At 34.1% G+C, this 26907-nt stretch overlaps 1 protein-coding gene across 2 annotated transcripts in view; it reads left to right on the forward strand.

The window, feature by feature from the left end:
- Positions 1 to 26907, forward strand: part of VPS13C (vacuolar protein sorting 13 homolog C) — a 174676-nt gene that overhangs the window by 8578 nt on the left and 139191 nt on the right. For both annotated transcript variants that reach the window (XR_009518476.1, XM_060005858.1), the window contains exons 2-5: positions 7823 to 7866; positions 10337 to 10379; positions 13669 to 13764; positions 15172 to 15273. Coding sequence is in view for 1 of the 2 variants with exons in the window: in XM_060005858.1 (XP_059861841.1) it covers positions 7823 to 7866; positions 10337 to 10379; positions 13669 to 13764; positions 15172 to 15273 (285 nt within the window). In the remaining variant the exon portion in view is untranslated. The remainder of the gene's footprint in view (positions 1 to 7822; positions 7867 to 10336; positions 10380 to 13668; positions 13765 to 15171; positions 15274 to 26907) is intronic.

A 26907-nucleotide genomic window follows, 5' to 3' on the forward strand; every position in this document is an offset into this window, starting at 1 on the left:
GAGTTAAATATAAGATGGTTGATATTTAGGAGGGAGTCTGCTTTCTGTATCTGCAGAAAAGCGTGTATTTTAGTGGAAGAGTACTTCTTAGCACAGTGCCTTACTTAGATAAGGCATGCATCTACTGGTTGAATGAATGAATGCACTTTTACCCTGGTGCAGAAATACACTGCTGTTCCTCCCCTTTTCTTTGTGTTAGGACTAGTGGCTCCTCCTTCAGTGCAAATAATTCATAGACTGTATCATTCTTATTTCATTGTTATATTTACTGTTTGTTAGGTAACATTCACATTTTTCAGAGAGGAAGTATGCATTTGTTTGCTGGACTCTAAGTAGTAGAAATAGATCTTTTTTATGTGTCTGTAGAGACGGTAAATAGTAAATATAGAAAGAATTTGTATAAAATATATTGAGGTCATATTGACATTAGAATTTACCTTGTTTTGTTCCCCATTTCATATTACAATTTGTATAATAGTTTTTAACATTAAAAGTAATACATGTTTATTGTAAAAACTAGAAAATACTGAAGAACATTAATAAAAAGTCCTTAATTCTACCTCCTAGCAATAATTGCCATTACCGTTTTTTATCTGCCTTTCTAAATATACTTGTTTAGCTCTGTTAGCCATATTGGTAGTTTTCAGTATTTCACATGTTAAATACCATCTATTACTTCATTAAAGAGTGAGAATGTCACTGCAGTAGAAAGTGTGCTTTTTATGAGGGCGCTTATTATGTTAGTGCCTTAATAATTATTAGAAAATGCCTCATATCTACTGCAGGTTACTTGTGAGCACTCCTGGTGACCCTTGACCCACTAGTTGAAAATTAATGGGTAGGACAATCAAAATTCATGAGCAAGTTTACAAGTCTCCATATGGTCTTAGATCGTGTTAAATTGGTTTGGGTTCCTTCAAATATGCACTAGCTTCTGTGCAGATCAATTCTTTTGGCCTGAGTAGAATTCCCACTTGTAATTTTTTGTAATTCGCCATCAGACAGAATTAAACCCAGGAATATTTTTCCACTTTATATAATTTTTATACATGTAATGCGTTTTAAGGATTTTTTCCCAATTCTCGAACATGTCAGTTTTCCATGACTACTGTATTATCCCTATATTTGATCAGTGATGACATCTTGTCAGTTCTGCCTCCAGAGTAACTTGTTGGTGTTGTTGTATTGGTTTTTATTTTTACTTCTTTTTTTAAAAAAATTATTTATTTTTTTTATACCACAGGTTCTTATTAGTTATCTATTTTATACATACTAGTGTATATATGTCAATCCCAATCTCCCAGTTCCTCCCACGAACACCACCACCTTGGGGTCTGTACGTTTGTTCTCTACATCTGTGTCTCTATTTCTGCCTTGTAAACTGGTTCATCTGTACCATTTTTCTAGATTCCACATATATGTGTTAGTATACGATATTTTTCTCTTTCTGACTTACTTCACTCTGTTTGACAGTCTCTAGATCCATCCACGTCTCAACAAATGACCCAGTTTCGTTCCTTTTAATGGCTCAGTAATATTCCATTGTATATATGTACCACATTTTCTTTATCCATTCGTCTGTCGATGGGCATTTAGGTTGCTTCCATGTCCTAGCTATTGTAAATAGTGCTGCAATGAACGTTGGGGTGCATGTATCCTTTCGAATTATGGTTTTCCCTGGTATATGCCCAGGAGGGGGATTGCTGGACCATATGGTAGCTCTGTTTTTAGTTTTTAAAGGAACCTCCATACTGTTCTCCATAGTGGCTGTATCAATTTACATTCCCACCAATGGGATAAAAGGGTTCCCTTTTTTCCACTGCCTCTCCAGCATTTGTTGTTTGTAGACTTTTTGATGATGGCCATTCTGACCGTGTGAGGTGATACCTCATTGTAGTTTTGATTTGCATTTCTCTAATTATTAGTGATGTTGAGCAGCTTTTCATATGCCTCTTGGCCATCTGTATGTCTTCTTTGGAGAAATGTCTGTTTAGGTCTTCTGCCCATTTTTTGATTGGGTGGTTTGTTTTTTTAATATTGAACTGCATGAGCTGTGTATATATTTTGGAGATTAATCCATTGTCGATTCATTTGCAAATATTTTTTCCCATTCTGAGGGTTGCTTTTTCTGTTGTTTATAGTTTCCTTTGCTGTGAAAAAGCTTTTAAGTTTCATTAGGTCCCATTTGTTTATTTTTATTTCCATTACTCTAGGAGGTGGATCAAAAAAGATCTTGCTGTGATTTATGTCAAAGAGTGTTCTTCCTATGTTTTCCTGTAAGGGTTTTATAGTGTCCGGTCTTACATTTAGGTCTGTAATCCATTTTGAGTTTATTTTCGTATATGGTTTTAGGGAGTGTTCCAATTTCATTCAATCACATGTAGCTGTCCAGTTTTCCCAGCACCACTTATTGAAGAGACTGTCTTTTCTCCATTGTATATCCTTGCCGCCTTTATCATAGATTAGTTGACCATAGGTGTGTGGGATTATCTCTGGGCTTTCTCTCCTGTTCCATGGATCTATATTTCTGTTTTTGTGCCAGTACCATATTGTCTTGATTACTGTAGCTTTGTAGTATAGTCTGAAGTCAGGGAGTCTGAGTCTTCCAGCTCTGTTTTTTACCCTCCAGATTGCTTTGGCTATTCGGGCTCTTTTGTGTCTCCATACAAATTTAAGATTTTTTGTTCTAGTTCTATAGAAAATGCCATTGGTAATTTGATAGGGATTGCATTAAATCTGTAGATTGCTTGGGGTCGTATAGTCATTTTCACAATATTGATTCTTCCAATCCAAGAACATGGTATATCTCTCCATCTGTTTGTGTCATCTTTGATTTCTTTCATCAGTGTCTTACTTTTCTGAGTATAGGTCTTTTACCTCCTTAGGTAGATTTATTCCTAGGTATTTTATTTTTTTGTTGCAGTGGTGAATAGGATTGTTTCCTTAATTTCTCTTTCTGATATTTTGTTGTTAGTGTATAGGCATGCAAGAGATTTCTATGCATTAATTTTTTATCCAGCAACTTTACCAAATTCATTGATTAGCTCTAGTAGTTTTCTGGTGGCATCTTTAGGATTATCCATGTATAGTATCATGTCATCTGCAAACAGTGACGGTTTTACTTCTTCTTTTCTGATTTGGATTCCTTTTATTTCTTTTTCTTCTCTGATTGCCGTGGCTAGGACTGCCAAAACTATGCTGAATAATAGTGGCGAGAGTGGACATCCTTGTCTTGTTCCTGATCTTAGAGGAAATGCTTTCAGTTTTTCACAATTGAGAATAATGTTTGCTGTGGGCTTGTCATATATGGCCTTTATTACGTTGAGGTAGGTTCTCTCTATGCCCACTTTCTGGACAGTTTTTATCATAAATGGGTGTTGAATTTTGTCAGAAGCTTTTTCTGCATCTATTGAGATGATCATATGGTTTTTACTCCTTCAGTTTGTTAATATGGTGTATCACATTGATTGATTTGCATATATTGAAGAATCCTTGCATCCCTGGGATAAATCCCACTTGATCATGGTCTATGATCCTTTTTTTTTTGCGGTACGCGGGCCTCTCACTCTTGTGGCCTCTCCCGTTGCAGATCACAGGCTCTGGACGCTCAGTGGCCATGGCTCACGGGCCCAGCCGCTCCATGGCATGTGGGATCTTCCCGGACCGGAGCACGAACCCGTGTCCCCTGCATCAGCAGGCGGACTCTCAACCACTGCGCCACCAGGGAAGCCCTATGATCCTTTTAATGTGTTGTTGGATTCTGTTTGCCAGTATTTTTTTGGGAATTTTTGTATCTATATTCATCAGTGATATTGGTCTGTAGTTTTCTTTTTTTGTAGTATCTTTGTCTGGTTTTGGTATCAGGGTGATGGTGACCTCGTAGAATGAGTTTGGGAGTGTTCCTTCCTCTGCAATGTTTTGGAAGAGTTTGAGAAGGATGGGTGTTACTCTTCTCTAAATGTTTGATAGAATTCACCTGTGAAGCCATCTGGTCCTGGACTTTTGTTTGTTGGAAGATTTTTAATCACAGTTTCAATTTCATTACTTGTGATTGGTCTGTTCATATTTTCTGTTTCTTCCTGGTTCAGTCTTGGAAGGTTATACCTTCCTAAGAATTTGTCCATTTCTTCCAGGTTGTCCATTTTATTGGCATAGAGTTGCTTGTAGTAGTCTCTTATGACACTGTATTTCTGTAGTGTTCTTTGTAACTTCTTTTTCATTTCTAATTTTATTGATTTGAGTCCTCTCCCTCTTTTTCTTGATGAGTCTGGTAAAAGGTTTATCAATTTTGTTTATCTACTCACAGAACCAGCTTTTCGTTTTATTGATCTTTGTTATTGTTTTCTTTGTTTCTATTTCATTTATTTCTGCTCTGATCTTTATGATTTCTTTCCTTCTGCTAATTTTGGGTTTTTATTATTCTTCTTTCTCTCGTTCCTTTAGGTGTAAGATTAGATTGTTTGAGATTTTTGTTGTTTCTTGAGGTAGGATTTTATTACTATAAACTTCCCTCTTAGAACTTCTTTTGCTGCATTCCATATGTTTTGGATTGTCGTGTTTTCATTGTAATTTGTCTCTAGGTGTTTTTTGATTTCCTCTTTGATTTCTTCAGTGATCTCATGGTTGCTTAGTAATGTATTGTTTAGCGTCCATGTGTTTGTGTTCTTTACGTTTTTTCCTGCTGTACTTGACTTTTAATCTCATAGTGTTGTGGTTGGAAAAGATGTTTGATATGATTTCAATTTTATTAAATTTACTGAGGCTTGCTTTGTGACCCAAGATGTGATCTATCCAGGAGAATGTTCTGTGTGCACTTGAGAAGTAAGTGTAATCTGCTGTTTTTGGATGGAATGTCCTATAAATATCAGTTAAGTCTATCTGGTCTGTTGTGTCATTTAAGGATCGTGTGTCCTGATTACTTTTCTGTCTGGGTGATCTGTCCATTGATGTAAGTGAGGTGTTAAAGTCCCCCACCATTATTGTGTTACTATCGACTTCCTCTTTTATAGCCGTTAGCAGTTGCCTTATGTATTGAGATGCTCCTATGTTGGGTGCATATATATTTATAACTGTTATATCTTCTTTTTGGATTGATCCCTTGATCATTATGTAGTGTCCTTCCTTGTCTCTTGTAACATTCTTTATTTTAAAGTCTATTTTATCTGATATGAGTATTGGTACTCCAGCTTTCTTTTGATTTACATTGGCATGGAAAATCTTTTTCCATCCCCTCACTTTCAGTCTGTATGTGTCTGTAGGTCTGAAGTGGGTCTCTTGTAGACAGCACATATATGGGTCTTGTTTTTGTATCCATTCAGCCAGCCTGTGTCTTTTGGTAGGAGCATTTAACCTATTCACATTTAAGGTAATTATCGATACGTATGTTCCTGTTGCCATTTTCTTAATTGTTTTGGGTTTGTTTTTGTAGGTCCTTTTCTTCTCTTGGGTTTCTCACTTAGAGAAGTTCCATTAGCATTTGTTGTAGAGCTGCTTTGGTGGTGCTGAATTCTCTTAGCTTTTGCTTGTTTGTAAAGCTTTTGATTTCTCTGTCGAATCTGAATGAGACCCTTGCCAGGTAGAGTAATCTTGGTTGTAGGTTCTCTTTCAACACTTTAAATATATAGTACCATTCCATTCTGGCTTGTAGAGTTTCTGCTGAGAAATCAGCTGTTAACCTTATGGGAGTTCCCTTGTAAGTTATTTGTCATTTTTCCCTTGTTGCTTTTAATAATTTTTCTTTGTCTTTAATTTTTGTTAGTTTGATTAACATGTGGGTCAGCATGTTTCTCCTTGGGTTTATCCTGCCTGGGAGTCTCTGTGCTTCCTGGACTTGGGTTGCTATTTCGTTTCCTATGTTAGGGAAGTTTTCGACTTTAATCTTTTCAAATATTTTCTCAGGTCCTTTCTCTCTTCTCCATCTGGGACCCCTATAATGTGAATGTTGGTGCGTTTAATGTTGTCCCAGAGGTCTCTTAGGCCGTCATCATTTCTTTTCATTCTTTTTCTTTATTCTCTTCTGTGGCAGTGAATTCCACCATTCTGTCTTCTAGGTCACTTATCTGTTCTTCTGCCTCAGTTATTCTGCTGTTGATTCCTTCTAGTGTATTTTTCATTTCAGTTATTGTATTGTTTATCTCTGTTTGCTCTTTAATTCTTCTAAGTGTTTGTTCTTTAATTCTTCTAGGTCTTTGTTATTTCTTGCATCTTCTCAATCTTTGCCTCCATTCTTTTTCTGAGATTCTGGATCATCTTCACTATCATTATTCTGAATTCTTTTCCTGGAAGGTTGCCTATCTCCATTTCATTTAGTTGTTTTTCTGGTTTTTTTTTCTTGTTCCTTCATCTGGTACACAGTCCTCTGTCTTTTCATTTTGTCTGTCTTTCTGTGAATGTGGTTTTCGTTCCACAGGCTGCAGGATTGTAGTTCTTTTTGGTTCTGCTGTCTGCCCTGTGGTGGATGTGGCTATCTCCAACATAACTTTTTTTTTTTTTTTTTTGCGGTATGCGGGCCTCTCACTTCTGTGGCCTCTCCCACTGCGGAGCACAGGCTCCGGACGCGCAGGCCTAGCGGCCATGGCCCACGGGCTGCTCCGCGGCACGTGGGATCCTCCTGGACCGGGGCACGAACCCGCGTCCCCCGCATCGGCGGGTGGACCCCCAACCACTGCGCCACCGGGGAAGCCCCAACATAACTTTTTAATCTATCTCTTTGACTCTGAAGTTACTGCCTACTTCAGGTTTTAATTTTTCTGCAGTATATTGTAGACGCTTTCTTCCTATTATCATGCTGTAGTATTTTCTTCACGTTTGTGAGGCTTCTTACCTCTTACTTTCCTTTTGAAGTTTTTAAGTTTATCTTAGGAATTTACAATATGCTTATACAAAGGAAATGAACTTTATTACATGGCAATCACAGCTGTGATTATTTTAGTATCTAGTCTTGTAGTTGTTATCTGTGCATAGGAAGCATAATATTTTTTAAAAAATAAATGTGTCATGAGTGATTTAGAAAATGCATAACTGCATAATTTATACTTGTATTTAGTGTTGAAACTTTAGTTTTAGTAATCTTTAGAGAATTTAAGTGAAATGAAAACCTTTTTCTTTTGCTTAAGTTTTTATGTAAGTAAGAATACTTACATATTGTGTATCAACATGTAAGTGCAGTGTTTAAAATTTGAGTCATGTAATTGTGTTATTGTGGCTTTAGTTTTTTATAACTTAATATCTGAATAGACTTTTAAAAAATTGGACTAATAAAAGAATATTAGAACCATAAACAATAATTACTGGGAAAGTAGGATGTTTGAAGTTTTAAAAGATTAACACTGTGGTCTTGTAGAAAGTATTCACTGACACCATGATTAAGGAAAGAATCCTGGATTACAGGATAATTGATCTGTTATAATAGTCACCTCTTTACTTCCTTCTTTTGAGATTTTGGCTTAATCATTAAAAATGATGGATACTTTCTTTGGTTCTAAAGTTCTTTAGTCTGAAAATCTTCAACTTCTTTCTTTTTTTTTTTAACATCTTTATTAGAGTATAATTGCTTTACAATGGTGTGTTTCAACTTCTTTCTCATTAAATGTTAGCCTGATTAACTGGTTTGTAATTTGTTTTGCATTGGGCTAACCTAAAATATTTACAACTAATACTTCTTATAAGTAGCAACTCTTTTGTGCCAGTAGCTTCTTAAGTTCTTGAAGTTTGCTTCGCTCACTTAGCATTTAGCATAGTGTCATAGTGTTTGGTTTTGCATTAAGACAGGGTATACTATTTGGTGTATTAACTTCATATTTTTGTCTTTTATTTTTTAAAGGTAATGTGGCTTTAGATAATCTACAAATAAAAGAAAATGCTCTGGTAAGTTTTTTTTTTTTTTTTTTTTAACTATGTTGAGTACTCAGTTAATTCAGTAAGCTCTTAGAAACCCTGGTTACTAGGTATCTGGTACCAGGTGCCAGATGAAGTGATTGAGTCGCTCAGAGAAGGATTACTTTTTTAACTGTTTGCTCTAGGAAAATCTGAGATTAAAGATTTAGGAAAAAAATTTTTTTACTGATGATAGAAATAGTATCTCTTGGAAAATAATAATGTTTTTCCCTTTTATATATTTGACTGTATAGCTTTGTAGTAGACATTTGTCTTAATGAAATAGTTTTCTTCAGAATTATCTTTAAATGTTTTACAGGTAAATAAGGGCTTTATTTTAACAATGTATCTAATAAATAATTGTATTTTTTTGAAATATATTGGCAGTCCAGCCTTATAATACTGTGGTAATTTTAAGAGGTAAAATAGATTTTTTTGGAATCTAGCTCTAGACAGTAATTTGGGTCATTTACTATTGAGCTAAAAACAAAACTCTCCCCATCTTCCAAGACCCCTACCCCCCTTTGTTTTTAGCCTCTTGGACTTAATTTGAGTTTATGAAATGTCTTAAGAATGAGTTTATTCTTTAATCAATAGGTCAGATTTATAATTAACGTACATTATGTTTTATAGTCCTAGCTTTGACCTCTGGTTGAATTTCTACATGATGAACTGTGTAATTAAGGAGAGCCTTATACACAAAGTTCTCCCATGACTGGGCTCATGGAAGCCAATTTTGAATGTTGAAGATCTAGGAGTAGAACTCAAGAAGTAACAGTTTATTTTGTTACTGGCATAGTGGAAAGGTCATGGACCTTGTACTCTGGCCGACGTGGGTTTGAGTGGTAGCTCTGGCTTTGACCAGCTGTGTGACTTTTGGGAAGTTTCTCAATTTCTTTGAGCATCAGTTTAATCATCTTTAGAACGAAGTTAATAATACAAAACAGTATAATATTTGTGTACCTTTGTGGCTTGAATAAAATAAAAAGTAGAGCCTGGCAAGTAGTGGACTCTCAAAATATTTAAATTTTCTTTCCCTCCCTTTATATAGGATGCTATAATTTTAAAAATTTTATGCAAAATTTTAGAACTTAAGATTCCATTGCTAGAGATTGGAATAAGGCTATTTTTACTCTACTTATGAAAATATTTTGGAAGATAATAAGTGTAAATAGAATTGTGGTTGCAGGGTATAAGTATCTAATATACTTAGATGACAGATTGCACTCTGTTAGCCTAATTTGAATTTTGGTTATGATTAAATCAATAAATTATTTTGTAATTTATATTCTCCATTAATTCAAACTAGCCTCCTTTCCTTAGTTAATCCAGCTTGGTGAGGTTTTACTTTGATATGGGTTCTTTACATTTATTTTGTGTGAAAAATTATTTCAGGAGGATTAAAATGTGTGTGAGACCACACTCATAGAAGTGTATAGTTTTCCATTGGTATCCTGTATGATATGAAGACCCTTGAATTTATTTGTCCCCTTCCCCTGCCCAACCCCTGGAGGGTAGAGCTGCTCTCTCATTACCAGTGAGGATTTTTTGTTTGGGTCTAAAACAAGGTTTATTGTCAAAATCTGTTAGCGTTTTGTTCAGTTTCTGTTCACTTAGAATAGTTGAGTAATCAGATGAGTGGGTAAATTGATTCTTTAGTTAATTATTTATTTATTTATTTTTTAGTTAAATTTTAATTGATTGGTTAATTCTTACCTAAAGTATGTATTTAAGTTGCCAGATTTCCATAGTATTGGCATGTAAGGTACACCTAACAGAAAGGCTATTCTGACTGGTTGAATTTTAAATTATTTTAAAGACTCAAGCGAACATTGTGAATATCAGTTATTGTTTAGTACTCTGTGAATAAAAAAGTTATTTGAACTTCCTAGTGATTTGGAATCTAGATAAGTGAAAGTTCATCGTTATTGATTGGTACCTGTTAGTAACTTATCTAAAGTAAATGCTAATATGGTAGATAATATGTTGGGAATCTGCCTTTTAAGATTTGTTTATTCATTTACTGAATATTTTACTTGAAGAAGATTGTTTTCAACTTATTTAAGTGAAAAGAATCTTCCTTTTCCTTCCTTTTAGTATTTCACATAAGCAGTGTCCACCTGTTACTTTAAAAATTCATGGAATTTCCATCTGGCTTGGTTTGGTTTATTAAAACAACTAACTAGTTTACACAATTACTTTCTTTAACTACAAACTCTTTTTCTGTTGTTCTTATTTATAATTTTGCTTCTCTTATGAATTCTTTCTTTAAAGTCAAGTGTAAGTTAATAAAAACTTTTTTTCAGCTGAGAAACATATCCTTTATGAGTTACTCAAATATAGAAAATTTATTTTGTTTTTCCTTAGAGATGATTGTGTATTTAAATTATGATAGAAAGGTGATTTGGGTGGGAGCTTAATAATTTAAGATGTTCTTTAATCTTTTTTCTTTCTTCTGAAGAGTGAATTGGATGTTCCTTTTAAAGTCAGGGCTGGCCAAATTGGTAAGTACTTCACTCTTCATTTGAATTTTTCTTCGTCCTTTTAGTTTTTTATTGTTCCTGTTATTTAATCTCAAACATCATTTTTAGCTTGAAAAAAATGTGAGAGGTTTTTGGTTTATGTTGATTAGAGCTTTCTGAGTTCTGAGCCTAATGTATACTATACCTAGTATATACATCAAAGTTTTTGACAAAAGTTTAGGAAATTACACTCTAAAGTGGAAGGACATTTGAACTGCAATGATGTTTTTCAGGCTTGGTTCCACCACACAAAAATATCTTCATTTTCAAAATCGAAATGCAAATTTTGTGTGATTTTTCTTCATATGTCAAAGTAGTGTAATTTGCAAACTCTAGTAAAGAGAATTTAAGTGTAGCTTATTTCCCTCATATTTTGTTCAGCCATTTCACTTGATACATTGTGCAGCAGTGTGGCATAGAGGATATGTTTTGTTAAGCAGAAAGTCTTCCTTTGCAGCTAAACTTTCACACCAAGATCAGCCATAACTAAGCATACATCTTTGTTCGAGAAATTTTTTAATAGGAAGTTTAATATATCAAGTCCTTTCAACTAGTCCATACTACTTGGTTTTTACTTTTTTAAAAAATATAAATTACCACCCTACATGACTTACCCTTACTTTAGAATTTTCACTTATGCCACCATCCGTCCTTCTATCCCCATCACCCTGCTACTTCACCACATCACTTTCCTTCTTCATTCATTATTTTGTATTCAAAGGAGGCTTTGTCTTTTACTGTTCTAGTATCTCTTAGTAATTACTTGAATACTTCTGTGAATCTACATTATATATATGTGTTCGTTTTATAAAAATTAAAAAATTTTCCTTTTTTTTTTCCTTGAAAAAATTTCCCTTCGATCGAAAGTATCCCTAGGGCTCGCATTAGATTTTTTGTTTGTCTATTACACAGAGCCTTGTGCTTTGTGAGGCGGTGATGTTTAGCAATGTTCTAGAAGTATTGTTGTAGCCCTACATGCTTAATCGAAATCCTTGAGTGAAGTTATAGCCATTCATTCATTCTTTTCCTTTTGAGATACATTGCTGTGGGAGAAGCAAGGCTAAATATATCTTTGTCCTTAAAGAAGTTATAGAGATCTAAAATTAGTACAAAATATTGCAGTGTCATTTCCAGGGTATTGGATGAGTTATTTGACTAAAGAACTTATATGTTATTCATTATACTATTACCACTAGACATATTTTGGAAGAGATTTTCTAATGGTTCAGAATTTTTTCTGTTTGCTTTTAAAGTATTATAAGAATTCAATGGCTTCCTTCAAGGTTGCTCACTGAATTATGAGAGACCCTTTACATGTAAGGATGCAAAGCATATTTTCTTTCTACTTATCCCTGCTTTTGGGTTTATGGGGCATTTATATTAGTTATTAAATTACTGTTAGGTTAAAATATTACACCTAACCTGTAGAGTTAGTGTGGCTAAGTGGGCTCAAGGATGTTTTGGTTTTCTAAGAGCTAGACATATTTGTGGATACTCCTTTTACTTAAAAATTAAAAAAATTTTGTGATCTATAAAAGGAAGGCAGTAACATAATTTCAGTGGAATACAGAGTAATTAAGGATGGGAGGATAACGAGTTAGGGTAAAAGGAAAGAAGAAAAGGTGTAGAGAACAGGTAATCTCTTTTTGGTATATTAAAGGGGCATTTCCCACTTTTTCAGTCTCATGCTCACCAAGAAGGCAATCAAATCAGTTTTTACGAGTTGGTGAGATAACTACAAATAAAACACTATCCATTATAAATATATGTGGTACTCACTGTAAGATCAACAGACTTAGAAATGACTACCTCTAGGCATTACCTCTAGGTCCTCTGAAGTGGGAACCATTTAAGAAACTCATCAGTTTTATAAGCTGGAGAAAAATAAAAATTTAGATGGAGAAATAATTCGAGATTTTAACCTTGGTATGAGATTCCCAGCTAAAACTGGCTTGTGTCCATAGCCATTCAGGTGAATCAAGATATCCTCCCTTTGCATTGCATTATTTTATTTCCTCTTCAGCTTTTTATCCTGTTTGACAATTTTTTGAGCTTTCAGCATCTTTATTTAAAAGTGCCAATGATTCTGGTGGTATAAGTAGCTTAGTCATTCACATATCAGCATGAGTTAGTTGAATCAGATTCTTTGTCTTAAGAGTCTGATTGGCAGCACTGAGAGAACTATAGCTCTCAGTATAATGACTGTAGGGTCATTGTTTTTTAAATTGTGATGAGAGAAGGTATTTAATTTTGGAACATGGAAAACTGTGGGGTAGAAAATGTTTGGATAGAATTGTTCTAATACAGTTGAGGGCAGATTGGGACATTGGCTACCTGGAGACCTGGAAAGAGGGCATAGTGAAGATTGGGAAGAGAGTAAAGAAATAAATGTGGAAAGATACCAAAGACAGATTTTGCCCATTTCAAAATTTAGCTGAGAATATGCCCTTTTTGTCTTCTCTCCTGCTTTGCGTAGCTTTTTTCCGTAAAACTCCAAACTTGGCTTAGTGACAGTTAGGGCCATAGTTCATCTATTATTACGGGTGAGAAAGTTTCTGTAGGTAAATTTCTGCAGAACCTGATATTAATCCCATTGTTTCTAAGAGAGAAGATGCGTTCTGCCTTTCATGAGATTTATAAGTAGATATTTGGAATATAACTGGTCTGAACTCCTGTAACTCATAATACTAGTAACCATAAAACAGTATACCTTGTCTTTAGGGTTGGCCTCTTCCAGTTGTAGCAATTTGGCATACTGTCAAAGTTCTATTCCTTTGGTACTCTTCTCTGTGTTGCTGCTTCAATTCCTGAGATCTTGAACAGATTTTTTTTTTTTATACTAATGCTGAAGAGATGAAGTTGTAGGTATGGCTAGAACAGCATGTACAATATTCAGACCATCAGTTCTGGTTCCATTGATGACTTGGGTGCACTTAAGCATATAATTTAACCTGTCTGGGACTGAGTTTCCTTTTTTTTCAAAACTTAAGTAATAGTTGCCTCATTTTTCTTACGGTTTGGGAATATTAAATGAATTAATAGTTATCAAAAAGTTTGAAAAATATAAAGCACAATGTGAATAGTCACCTTAATGGTAATATAATATGGAAAAGATGTTTTAAACTGTGTTGGGTTTTTTTTTTTTTTTTTTCTGAGTGATGTACATACTGTATGTGTGAAGGGTTTTGTGTACTTTTTCTCTTAATGAAAAGTGAGAAATGTATATCTTCTTGAGCATCCAAATAAGAAGGTTGAAATTATGTTCCTTTAGATAAATTAACTTTGAAGATTCCTTGGAAGAACCTTTATGGAGAAGCTGTTGTTGCGACCCTAGAGGGATTATACCTGCTTGTTGTCCCTGGGGCAAGTATGTTATTTTAGGTTTATAAGCATTATAGTAAACATCATAGTAAAATTATATAGCATCATAGTAAAATAAAATTGTTACCTACGTTAAGTATTTTAATATGTTTAGTAAAAAAGAAGATAATAGAAATAAACTAATCATATTCATATATGTACACATATACAATACATACATTTTACAGATACACATATATTGCCACATTTTATATAAAGTATTTTTATGCTATTGTTGGAAAGAATAATTTCAACCATTTTTGAAATTTATTCTATTGTCAACGAATAATTATTCTACAACTAAGGCTTCCTATTAAGTTGAGATACATTAGACTTTTACTTTTGGGAATAAAAGTAAATAAGTTTTTAAAAATGTGTTAATCTACAGACTGGAAAAATTTTTTTTCCCATTTTGTTGCTTCTGATTTTGAGTGAATGTTCTTTCAAAAATGTGTGTAAAGTAGATAATTTTTTTCATTATAAAGTATAGTATTTTAATTTTTAAAGTACTGATGTTTTTTAAAGTGATATCTTTCATTATTAATGTTTTTCCAGTTTGAGTACAATATATTGTTAAGAAAAGTTTGGGTATTTTAGGGGAAAATTACTTATATTTTCTCAACCATAAAAGAAACAATTTTTATTTTTACCTTTTGTTTTCCAGTCTTTACTGTATACATGCTTGATTTGATGTAGCATTTATCATATATACAACTGGATCTGGCTTTTTTGGTTAATATATATATTTTTGATATGTTTCACAGTTTTCATGGTGATAGTGACAATTTTGAAAGGCTATATGATATTCCATTATGGTCTGCCAACTGTTTTTTGCTATTATAGGGAACATTATAAACTCCTCCTTCTTATAGATATCTTACTCATTTTGTGTTACTTCCTTAGGATACATGATCAGAAATGAGATTACTAGATTAAAAGGATATATATGTTTTATGATTGTTGATACATGTTCTTGAATTACTTTCTGAAAGTCTTTTTATCAATCTTACATTGATACCAGCGGGTATTGAATATTACATGTTTTTTGTAGTTACTCAAAATTTTACCGCTCAGATATAATAACTGGAAATTTTTTGGTATACATTCAGCTTTCTCTTTGTTCCTCCCTTTCACCTTTCTACTCACCCTTTTCCCCGAATATCCTTTTTCCTATCTTCTTTCTCCCTTTAATTCCTTTCCTTCTGTCCTTTTCCTTTTGATGTAAGCTTTGTAAATAAATAAGAATCATTTATGTTTAAGCTTTTTGTAAAACCAATCTAAAGAATATAAATGTTTTTTGACTTACAAAAAATTACTTATTACACACACAATACAATATTATAATGAGCCTGAACTTTTCTTATTTATTTATTAATTGCCTTTCTTGATGTGTGAATTAACTATACATTTTTAGGTATTAAATATGATGCTGAAAAGGAAGAAAAATCCTTGCAAGATATTAAACAGAAAGAGTTATGCCGAATTGAAGAAGCCCTTCAAAAAGCAGCGGAGAAAGGTACAATAAGTTTATGTTTTAGATAAATGTACATATACCTATATTTTAGATATATTTAATGCTCTGTAAAGAGGGTTCTTTCATAGGCCTTCATAAGTTGTAGTTCCAAAGAAAGAATCTTCTTTTAAAATCATCTCTCACAATATTGATTGTAAAGATTTTAATGACACACACTTGGGAATCACTGCCTTTGTGATTATTTTATCTCACTGCCAGTTAAATTTTTTTACTTTTCTTACCAGTCATTTCTACTGTGCTACTTAATGGAGACTTCCCAAATTCTTTGAGTTCTTGCAAGCCTGTTTGTTTTTCCCAAAGGTTAATGGTTTCTTTGTCTGCATTTTCACACGTGTTGTTGAAAGATAATAAGGTTTGGTATATTAATATAGTGAAATAATGTTTAGAGGAAATGGTGCTGTAATTCTTTTCCTAGCTATCTGTTTATATTATACATGATAGTTTTAAAAACTTGAATTTTCAGATTTCAGCATTTTAACATCTTGTCTCAAGTTTCAATGTTTTGTTTTTATCTAAAAATAAATCTGGTGAGTATTTTAATTTGCTTTATGGAGCAACAATAAGGATAGGATGAAAAAGAGTAGTCTGTAGGATGGTGAGTTGAAGGAGTTTTACAAGCCTTTCCAAGTTTGGTTTTCTCTTTCAAGTCAAATCATACCCCAATTGCAGATTGGGGTGTGAGAGTTATAGCATTTTACATCATTTTTGTGTCATTCGGTAGCATGTTTATATATTTCTGTGATGAAAGAAGATGGTACTAAAAATGTTAAGGCATTTCTCTTTGGTCTCTCTTAAAAAATATGGCAAATGTTGAGTTAGAAATGACAAAAATTATGTTTAGATATTATAATAAGTTATCTTTCCTAGCTTAAGCTGCTGATATTTATTTAAATCAATAAGAAATCTCTCTTAAAAATAGCTTGCTGATTAAAATTCTTTATTAATGATTCGAATTCTTTTTGCCACAAGTGTTTTTCTCTTACTCAGAATTACTGATTCTTTTACAAAAAAGTACTAAATACTTAAAATACAGAGGCTGTCTTAATGGTAGAATTTTTTAAAAGCCTAAACATGTTTTTTCCTTTCGCTTTTCATATTTAACCATATTTTATGTTTCTGCTGAAACTTAAGGATCTATATTTCCATGAAAACAGTTTTCTTCATTTCTAGTACTTTTATGTACCAGATAAAGCAAGGTGGTAGTGGTTTTGTTTTATGACAGTTCAGTGTGAGTATTTCTTTTTATTCAATTTTGGTTAATTAGAAGTAGTTTTATAAAAATGAGGAAAAAGGCTTGGAGAGCACTAAAATTTTATTTCTTTCTTTCTTGAATCAATTCAGATTAAATCTGTTTTCTTAACACAAATATATATAATTATATGTAGTCATCAATAGGTGTATTTATATATGCTTGGATATATTGCTATAAGATGTAGTTATACACTTATAATAATTTATAATATGTATAATTAAGTTATATTTTCCCTCTTGAGAAACAAACCCCAAACTCATTATTTTTTTTATTTGGAATGGAAATAGCTGTGATTGCTTAAAAAATATTTTAGTGTTTCCAGTGAACTATAAGAAAAAGCATGGTATATACTCTCTCCTGTTTTAGTAGTTGACAATCAGCAAAATGATAACCTGCTATACATTTTGTATTAAGTGCCTATGAAATTTTGACTCCTGGGTTTTCAATACTTAGGGAAACTTATATGTTTGTGTCTGGCAGAGAGGCTATTAAGGATGATCTGATAAATATATAGGGGATGAACATCTGTAGTATTAAGCTTGTGTAAATGGGGCTGTTAGGCTTATATAATATATAATCATTACATTGTAGCTTCTTGGATGATAAAATTTAGGTTTTTTTGGGTAGAACTAAAATTCAGAAAGTGAAACTCAGTTTTAACATTATTACATTAGATTTGTCAGAAAAATGTTTTTCTGAGTATAAAAGATGAATTCAGGAATTGGGAAATATGTTGATAGAGGTTTTTTCCTTTAATTGTCAAGAAATACATTTAATTATCTTGACTGCATATAAGTATTTTTTCTAGTTTGTGTGAATATGGATCCTACGTTCATGTAATGTTATTCGTACGAATGATAAGACAACCCTGGCCTTTAGGTGCTTTCTATTTCACCATTATTAATTAATAGTTTTGACTTGATTACCATACTTTATTTTTCATACTTATTATTTTTCCACTTATTTCTTGATTTTAAAAGCACTGTCGTGTATGTATAGAGACTAGGAGGTAAGGAGAGGAAGTGATTCAATTATAAGCACCAGATGATAAAAATGAAAATAGAGTCCTCAGGCTGATCTGCTTTAAAAAATTATTTTTACTTAATTTCTTTCATTTGTTAAAATAAAGTACTGCCCACTATTATGTGGGGAAAAAAGAAAATTGAAATATAAATTCATTTCTAGAGAGCTTGCTTAACTGTAAAAATAAACTTTCTTGATATTTTTCTTCTTTTATTTCATTGTAGTGAGCTTATTTTCCTGGAAAGGCTATTGTAAAGTAAAGGGAAATATTAAATTCCTAGTGAGGCCAAAAGATTTTTAAATGCTGTATAGATTCTGTATTTTAAAATGTTAATTTTATCAAAAACTCTAAAATTTTAGAGTTAACATTAACTCTAAAATCAAATAGTTTTTCCAAAAAGACTTATGATGAAAAATGTCAGTTTCGTATTCCACCATTCTCTACCCTCTAGACCCACTCCTTAGAGGGAACCATCTATTTTAGAAATATTAACTTTCTTTGTTGTCTAATGTATTAATGTAAGGCACTATTTTGGATTTCCTTTTATAGTAGTTAAGGAGTTCACCTCTCCTACAATTTTTTCACCCTAAATTCCCCTTTCTGTCTTCTCACAAAATGGTTATATCATAATTTTTGTCCAATTACGAGTCAAAATTTACATTACTATGACAATATAATTATTATTCACTGCATAGGTCAAATAATGTATTGTGATTATATTTCCTTTGCTATGTAGCCTTTTGTTTTTCTTGAATTTGTAAATGCTTCTTGCTTGGTCTTCTTTGTAAATTTATCTTCAATTCTTTTTGTGTACTACATGAAATCTATTTATCATATGACTATCAGTGTTATTTTCCAATTGGCCAAACCCATTTGTTGGTCCTCTCCCTGTTCCCCTGTCCCTCTTGGAGATCTTTCTCTGAACTGGTTGTTTTTTTAGTTCTGCTGCATAATTGTCATCCTGGAACTGGTCTTCACTGCTCTTCTGTTTTAATTCATTGGGTCCCTTGCCTTTTGTTCTTTTTTAGTTTGTTCCTTTGTTTTGCTAGAACATTTCTAATAACTTTTAAGAAAGGATACACTGGATATAATTTTAAAAATCCTTTCAAGTCTGAAAGATTTGTAATTTACTTCCATACTTGTTTGATTTGGCTGGGGATAGAATGCTGGGTTTAAAATTAGAATTTTGAAGGCAAAATCTTCTAACTTCCAGGTACTTTTGAGAAGTCTGATGCTATTCTGTTCAACAGATTGTTGGAAACACAAAAATTAGAAAATTCCTGGAGCCTACTGTTGAAAGACTTCATGTATAGTGATAAATAGGAGAGAGTGTTGAGTCTTATCAAAGAGGTATAGCTAAGAGTGTTACGGGAGTTCATAATGGGCATATTACGTTCAGCCAGAGATCAGGGTGGACACTGAAGGTATATATTTCAGCTGAGTCTAAAGGATGAGTATGCAGAAAGGAGAGAGGGCATTCTAGGTAAAGGGGACAGCGATGGTAAAGGGGACAGTGAAAAGAAAAAATGTAGAGCATGTATGGGGAGCAGCTAAGAATTTGGAAGTTTGATAGCACAGCCGGACGTGAGTTGGAAAGCTAAGTTTAGGTCAGTTTTGAGAGATTTGAATGCCATGATGGTGATGACAATAATTATTGAGAATTTACTATTTGCGGGTCACTCTTCAAAATGCTTTATGTCAGCTTACTCATTTAATAGTCGTAATTCTATGATATAAAGGCTTTTATTGTTCCCATTACATAGTTGAGAAAGCTGGAAGTTAAATAACTTGTTCTAGGTTATGCTGCTGGAAAATGACAGAGCTAGAATTTGAACTCAGTCTGGCTCTTGACTCTGGTTTATAATGGACTTTAATTGGTAGTCAGTGAGAAAGTAAGTTTTACTTTTTTAAAAGAAATCCGGAGAGTGATGTGATCACAGCTGTGTTTTAGGAAGGTAAGCTTGTAGTGGTGTTTAGGCTAGATTTGAGGAGGGAAAGGGAAGATGGTGCTACCTAGCCATCACTGACAAAAATGGATAGAAGGGATTCAGACAATGTGTCTGAAAGGGAACATACACTAAAGTAAGATGAATTCATTTCAGCTGACTCTAAAATTAGCATGAATATCACAGCAATATTTCATTCTGAAAATGTGCAAAATGGTGGGGAAAAAGGGAACCAAAACAGCAGATTTTTGCTTTCTTGGAAAATTTGGCAAATCAATGAGACATTAGCCATAATTGATATTTGTCTATTTTGCTTAATTTGAAATTATTATTTTAATTATTAAGAATTTTTGTTTTAATGTTATGAAAACAAAGTTTATATGTTGAAAGAATGAAAATGGTGTCACTGAAAATATTTCCTTAGAAGTAAGTTGTTTTGGTGTCACTGGATTTTACTTGTTCTGTTACATGATTTCTAATTCTTTGAACTAAGTTTAGACATATTTTATGTGTAAAATTAAAGGTGTCTTTTAAACGCTTTGCATTTTGGTTATCGCTGCCATGCGGATGCAGGCGCACATTCAGGGGAGTTCATATATGGCTTGGAAAACTTTGTTTACAAGGACATCAAGCCTGGTGGGTATGCATGGTTAATTATATTCAGCTACATACAAAATTATATTCTTATCCATGCTTGTGCTTTTAATGGAGTTCATATGACGTGTCATCCTTTTAGAAAATATGGAAATGTAATTCATGTTTTTCCCCTTTACCATCATTTCCTTTTCTCTACCTTCAGCATTTTATTCATTCACCAAATACTTAATGTCTTCTAGTAGCAAGCACTATGCTGGATGCTGAATATTCATGAGGTGAAACAGACACAATCCACTGCCCTTATGAAGCTTACAGTTTGATCTATAGATAACTTTCAGATCTGGACTGCCTTTTTGACTTTAGTTCTGTAGAATAGTAGTTTCTCAATTAAGCAATTCCTCTCCTATAGCAGTGGTTTTCAGACTTTTAAAAAGCAATAAATTGGAACCTTTTATTTTTTGAGTGAGACTTTATTTAGAACCTTGATAAGAGATGTTTCTGTGACTTTCTTCTCATGTCCTCCCTGATTTGCTTCACCTCTGTAGTAGCTTGTGGGATCTTCCCGGACTGGGGCATGAACCCGTGTCCCCTGCATCGGCAGGCGGACTCTCAACCACTGCGCCACCAGGGAAGCCCTGATATAATTACTTTTGCTGCTAGAAACTTCTTTAATGTTTAGGTTCATTATGACAAATGGAAGAATAAGTTGCATGCAGATTTCACAGCATTGAATGAAATTACCCTGAAAGGAGTTTCTCTTTGTACAAATTTGCCCCTTGAGTAAGTGTGGCTGACTATGTTAATTTGTCTTTGAGTCACTTTGTTTAATATAAAAGATAGCATGGGGATACTCATGGTTCACTGTCCAGTTTTGTAGGTTGTAATTGAACCAGCTTTCTGTAGTCTGCCAGGGGCCGTGTTTTCTGATCCTACTAGGAGCAACCTGCCTCCAGGATACAAATGAATTCCACTGGCCCATTCAAACTTGTAACAAAATCATTGGGCAGCATTGCTAAAAACAAAACAAAACAGACAGAGGTCACTATAAAGTAAAACCTCATTGATTCAGAGTTTCCTTTTATTCCAAAACGGTATATTAGCCTGGATAAAAACCTAGGCCTAGAATTTGATGATTCTGAAATGAGAATAAGTTTGTTGATGATATCTTTAGTTGTCCAGGACTTTGTGTGTACTTTATAATCCTTTCGTTGTTTTCAGTTTGAGTGTATATTCCTTCCGCGTTAAAAAACAACCAACCAACCAACCCAAAACTTCTAGAGCAGTGGTTTTCAAAAAGTCAAAACTATTTTCATAATAATGCTAAGACATTATTTGATGTTTCACTATGTTGACATTGGTGCTGATGGTGCAAAAGTAATGTTGTGTAAAATTGCTGGCTGCCTTAAATGAATCGAGGCAGTGGCACTGAACTATACTATTAGGAGCCATTGTATTGTTCCTTACCAATCACTCACAGTAAAAAACAAAATAAAATGGAAAAAGCACCAATTTTACTTAAGAATTTCATTGATGAAATAGAAAAATTTTAATTTTAATAAATTACAGCTCTTGAGCATATGTGTCTTTGAAGTTTCGTGACAAAAGAGGAAGCATACACAAGGTACTTCTGCAGACTGAAGCAGGATAATTGTCTCAAGGAAAAATACTTGTGCAGTTGTTCGGGTTGTCAGTGAAACCAGTTGCTTTTTTCATGGAAAGCCATTTTATTTGGAAGAACGGCTGACAGACTATTATTACTCAGATTAGGGTGTTTGGTAGACATTTCAACAATACAACTTTAAGAAAAAACAACTGACAGTGTTTGTTGCCAGCAGAAAGATTTGAGTGTCTGAACAAAAATTAGAATTTTGGGGAATTTGTATTTGCCACTTTGAGCTTGATGGCTTCCCATACTTAAAAGACTTTTCTGATGAGAGTTGTGGTGGTGTTAACAATGTGATTTTTGATATTAAATAATAAAGTGACTCAGTGTTTGTAAGATCTGCATAATTCAGTGAAGTAATATTTCCATATTATCAGTGGGTGGTAAAAAATTATGAATGTATAAAAGAGCAAGGTAGACTGATTTTAATTCAGACGAAAGATACACTGATAGAGTTTCAGTTTCCAAGGTGCAACTTTAAGAAGCTATCAGTAGTTGAGTTTGGTGTAGTATCCATAATTGCATGAAAAGACCGTGAAGATGTTCCTTCCTTTTCGTATTACATATCTGTAGTTAGGTCAGATTTTCTTCACATACTTCAATCTAAACAACATATACCAAAAGAGCAAAGGCAGAAGCAGATATTTGAATCCAGCAGTCTTCTACTAAGCCAGACATTAAAGACATTTGTAAGATTGTAAAACCATGCCACCCTTCTCACTACAACTTTTTGTTTGGAAAATATAGTTATTTTTCATAAATACATGTTAACTGTACTATCACATAATGGGTTTTTTAATGAGTTAATATTAAAAAGATTTTCAGTGTTGATTTCCAATATGGTAAATATCAATAGCTGTAACCCACACTAATGAAAAGCTATTTAAGGTTCTTAAATTGTAAGTGTGTTAAAGGAACCCTGAGACCAAAACATTTGAGAACGGCTTTAGACAGTGACTGGGGATCATGAATTTATTGTCCATCCGATTAAACAGAAACTCTCTCTTAAGAAATATGTAGTACTCAGATTAGATTTTGCAACTATTTGAAGATGTTTAAACGTGGTGCATCTAACACTGAGATCAAAGACAGAACAAGGTGCTAGAACAAATGTGAAACCAGAGAGATAATAGGAGGTCAGGTGAGAAGAGTGAGTTATGGTAGATTCTAAACCCAGGCAGCTGAACTCCTGTCTCCAAAAGCTTTCTACTTAAGTGGGATGGTTTTCAGGGCTACTCTGGCTTTCTTAGCTGTTTCTTTTCAAATGGTATTTCGTTGAGAACTTAGTCTTTTTCTGAATGTTTAATTTATAAATGAAAAAGGCTGAGGGAACATCACTGTGACAAGAACTACTGGTAATAGCAAAGTCCAGATTTTGTTATACGTTTATTAAATATTTTCTTCTTGAAACTTAGGGTTTTATTCTTAAAACCCAGGATTTGATTCTTAGTTTTTTGTAGTGACAGGACCATTTGCTTTAAAATATCAAGGAAGAACGAATTTAAAATTTTAAGCTAAATATCATGTATATTCTCTCAAATATATGTAACATTAACTGAGCTTATATTTTTATTATAATGTTCAGATGTGGATTTTTTTGATTCATTTGAACAGATACGTATCATGTGCTTTGTGCCTGGATGTTAGGATAATTCCTGTCCTAATGAAGACTCCTTCCTGGTAACAAGACAGTTGTGCAAACACTTCAAATACAGTGTAATCACTGCTTAATGGAAGTCTATATAAGGTGCAGGGGTAGATGGCCTTGGAGATGCTTGGAAGAGTCAAAGAAGGCTTCACACAGGCTGTAGTGCTGGACCTGAGATTTGGAAGCCTCCTAGGAATTTGCCTGGTAAAGAACTTCAGGGAGAGGAAACCAAGTTCAGGGAATGAAACATGTAGAGGCATTAGGCGTTAGAAAGTTACGGTTTGTTTTGGAAAGTGTAAGTAGTATTCCTGAAGTATCCAGTGCAAGGATGAGTGGCAGAAGATAGAACAGGACAGGGTGATAGGAGTCGGATCATGAAAGGACCTTTGTGTCATGCAAACACTTTCTCATTTTATCTGGCAGGCTGCAGAGAGCCTTTAAAAGAATTTTGAGCAGGGAATTAACAGGCCTGAATAGTATTTTAGAAGATGCAAGTCTGGTGGCGGTATAGAAGGATGTTAGGTTGGCGGTAACAGTGGAGACTGGACGCAGGGGAGACCATACAGAGGCTGCCCCAAGAGCGTGGACTGGAGTTGATGTGTAATAGGCAGTTGAATGTAACGATTTGTAAGTTGGGTAAGATAGGTTTGGGTTAATGCCATGAAGTGAGGCAGTGCCAAATAAAAGTGGATGAGGTGTTAAAGGAATTATTAAGCTAATTTCAGTGTACAAGTCCATGTACTTTTTTTGCCCTTTTTGTATTCTTTATGTCCTCAAGTTATTAAAGTATTCTGCTTGTGAGGTGTATCATCCAGAGGAAGTCATCTGTCGGCAGCCTACCCATTCATTTCATTTGTGTTCCTGTGTTCCTACCACACACTTATCAAAACCTTTCTCTGAAAGTCTTTTTATCCTGTCATTATTACATTTCCAATATTTTGGTAATGCTGAAATTAAACTTCATACTGTAGGCAGTCATAAATATTATAAAGGGCATTCTGTATGGCTACTTTACCCAATTTTTGTATAATTGCACCTGCCAAGTTATTTTCTAGATTAAAGAAGGTTATTCTAGACTAAAGAAGGTTTGTGAATTTCTGCTTGTATTGAAATAACAGATCAGTTTAGAATAAAGTAAGGTGAGTTGTACCAAAATTTGCTGTCAGGAAGAAGTCTCTTGTTTTCTTTTCTGTCCTCTCATCTGCTAACTTGAATTTTATCCTTTTCTCACTAAAATGCTTCCACTGAGAAGGACGTAAACGTAAAAAGCACAAAAAACATTTTAAGAAACCTTTTAAAGGTCTTGATCGCTCAAAAGGTAGGTAAAAGTAGTTTTTATGCCACGTGTTATTTATACACATTGCCACTTAATTTCTGTCTTCAAAGGTCAAATGAATGTTAGATTACAATGTAACTTCAAAAATAAGTTTTAATTTGGAAATGCATATTAAAATCTAAAATAAAAGAAGGACACTGGAATAGGTTGTAATTTCCATTGAGTAATGCCTTAGCTATCGTTTGGTCATTGATTATGAACTATGTGAGAATTTCAACTCTTTTTTTTTTTGAATCTTATTTATTTTTTATACAGCAGGTTCTTATTAGTTATCTGTTTTATACAGATTAGTGTATATATGTCAATCCCAATCTCCCAATTTATCACACCACCACCAACCCCCGCCACTTCCCCGCCTTGGTGTCCATACGTTTGTTCTCTACACGTGTGTCTCTATTTCTGCCCCGCAGACCGGTTTATCTGTACCATTTTTCTAGGTTCCACATATATGCATTAATATATGATATTTGTTTTTCTCTTTCTGACTTACTTCACTCTGTATGACAATCTCTAGATCCATCCATGTCTCTGTAAATGACCTACTTTTGTTCCTTTTTATGGATGAGTAATATTCCCTCATATATATGTACCACATCTTCTTTATCCATTCGTCTGTCGATGGGCATTTAGGTTGCTTCCATGACCTGGCTATTGTGAATAGTACTGCAGTGAACATTGGGGTGCATGTGTCTTTTTGAATTATGGTTTTCTCTGGGTATATGCCCAGTAGTGGGATTGCTGGGTCATATGGTAATTCTATTTTTAGTTTTTTAAGGAACCTCCATACTGTTGTTCTCCATAGTGGCTGTATCAATTTACATTCCTACCAGCAGTGCAAGAGGGTTCCCTTTTCTCCACACCCTCTCCAGCATTTGTTGTTTGTAGATTTTCTGATGTTGCCTGTTGTAACTGGTGTGAGGTGATACCTCACTGTAGTTTTGATTTGCATTTCTGTAATAATTAGTGATGTTGAGCAGCTTTTCTTGTGCTTCTTGGCCATCTGTATGTCTTCTTTGGAGAAATGTCTATTTAGGTCTTCTGTCCATATTTTGATTGGTCTTCTGACCATTTTTTGTTTTGTTTTGTTTTGTTTTGTTTTTGCGGTACGCACGCCTCTCACTGTTGTGGCCTCTCCCGTTGCGTAGCACAGGCTCCTGACGCGCAGGCTCAGCGGCCATGGGTCACAGGCCTAGCCGCTCCGCGGCATGTGGGATCTTCTCAAACCGGGGCACGAACCCGTGAACCCTGCATCGGCAGGCGGACTGTCAACCACTGTGCCACCAGGGAAGGCCTTCTGACCATTTTTTGATTTGGTTTGTTTTTTTAATATTGAGCTGCTTGAGCGGTTTATATATTTTGGAGATTAATCGTTTGTCCGTTGATTTGTTTGCAAACATTTTCTCCCATTCTGAGGTTTGTCTTTTCGTCTTGTTTGTAGTTTGCTTTGCTTTGCAAAAGCTTTTAAGTTTCACTAGGTCCCATTTGTTTATTTTTGTTTTTATTTCCATTACTGTAGGAGGTGGATCAAAAAAGATCTTGCTGTGATTTATGTCAAAGAGTGTTCTTCCTATGTTTTCCTCTAAGGGTTTTATAGTGTCCTGTCTTACATTTAGGTCTGTAATCCATTTTGAGTTTATTTTTGTGTGTGGTGTTACGGAGTGTTCTAATTTCATTCTATTACCTGTAGCTGTCCAGTTTTCCCAGCACCACTTATTGAAGAGACTGTCTTTTCTCCATTGTATATCCTTGCCTCCTTTGTCATAGATTAGTTGACCATAGGTGTGTGGGATTATCTCTGGGCTTTCTCTCCTGTTCCATGGATCTATATTTCTGTTTTTGTGCCAGTACCATATTGTCTTGATTACTGTAGCTTTGTAGTATAGTCTGAAGTCAGGGAGTCTCAGTCCTCCAGCTCCATTTTTTTTCCTCAAGATTGCTATCTGGGAGAATGTTCCTTGTGCACTTGAGAAGAAAGTGTAATCTGCTGTTTTTGGATGGAATGTCCTATAAATATTAATTAATCCTCTCTGGTCAATTGTGTCATTTAAAGCTTGTGTTTCCTGGTTAATTTTCTGTCTGGATGATCTGTCCACTGGTGTAAGTGAGGTGTTAAAGTCCCCCACTATTACTATGTTACTGTTGATTTCCTC

Source organism: Delphinus delphis, chromosome 2 (genome assembly GCF_949987515.2).
Source record: "Delphinus delphis chromosome 2, mDelDel1.2, whole genome shotgun sequence".
NCBI classification, from domain to species: domain Eukaryota; kingdom Metazoa; phylum Chordata; class Mammalia; order Artiodactyla; family Delphinidae; genus Delphinus; species Delphinus delphis.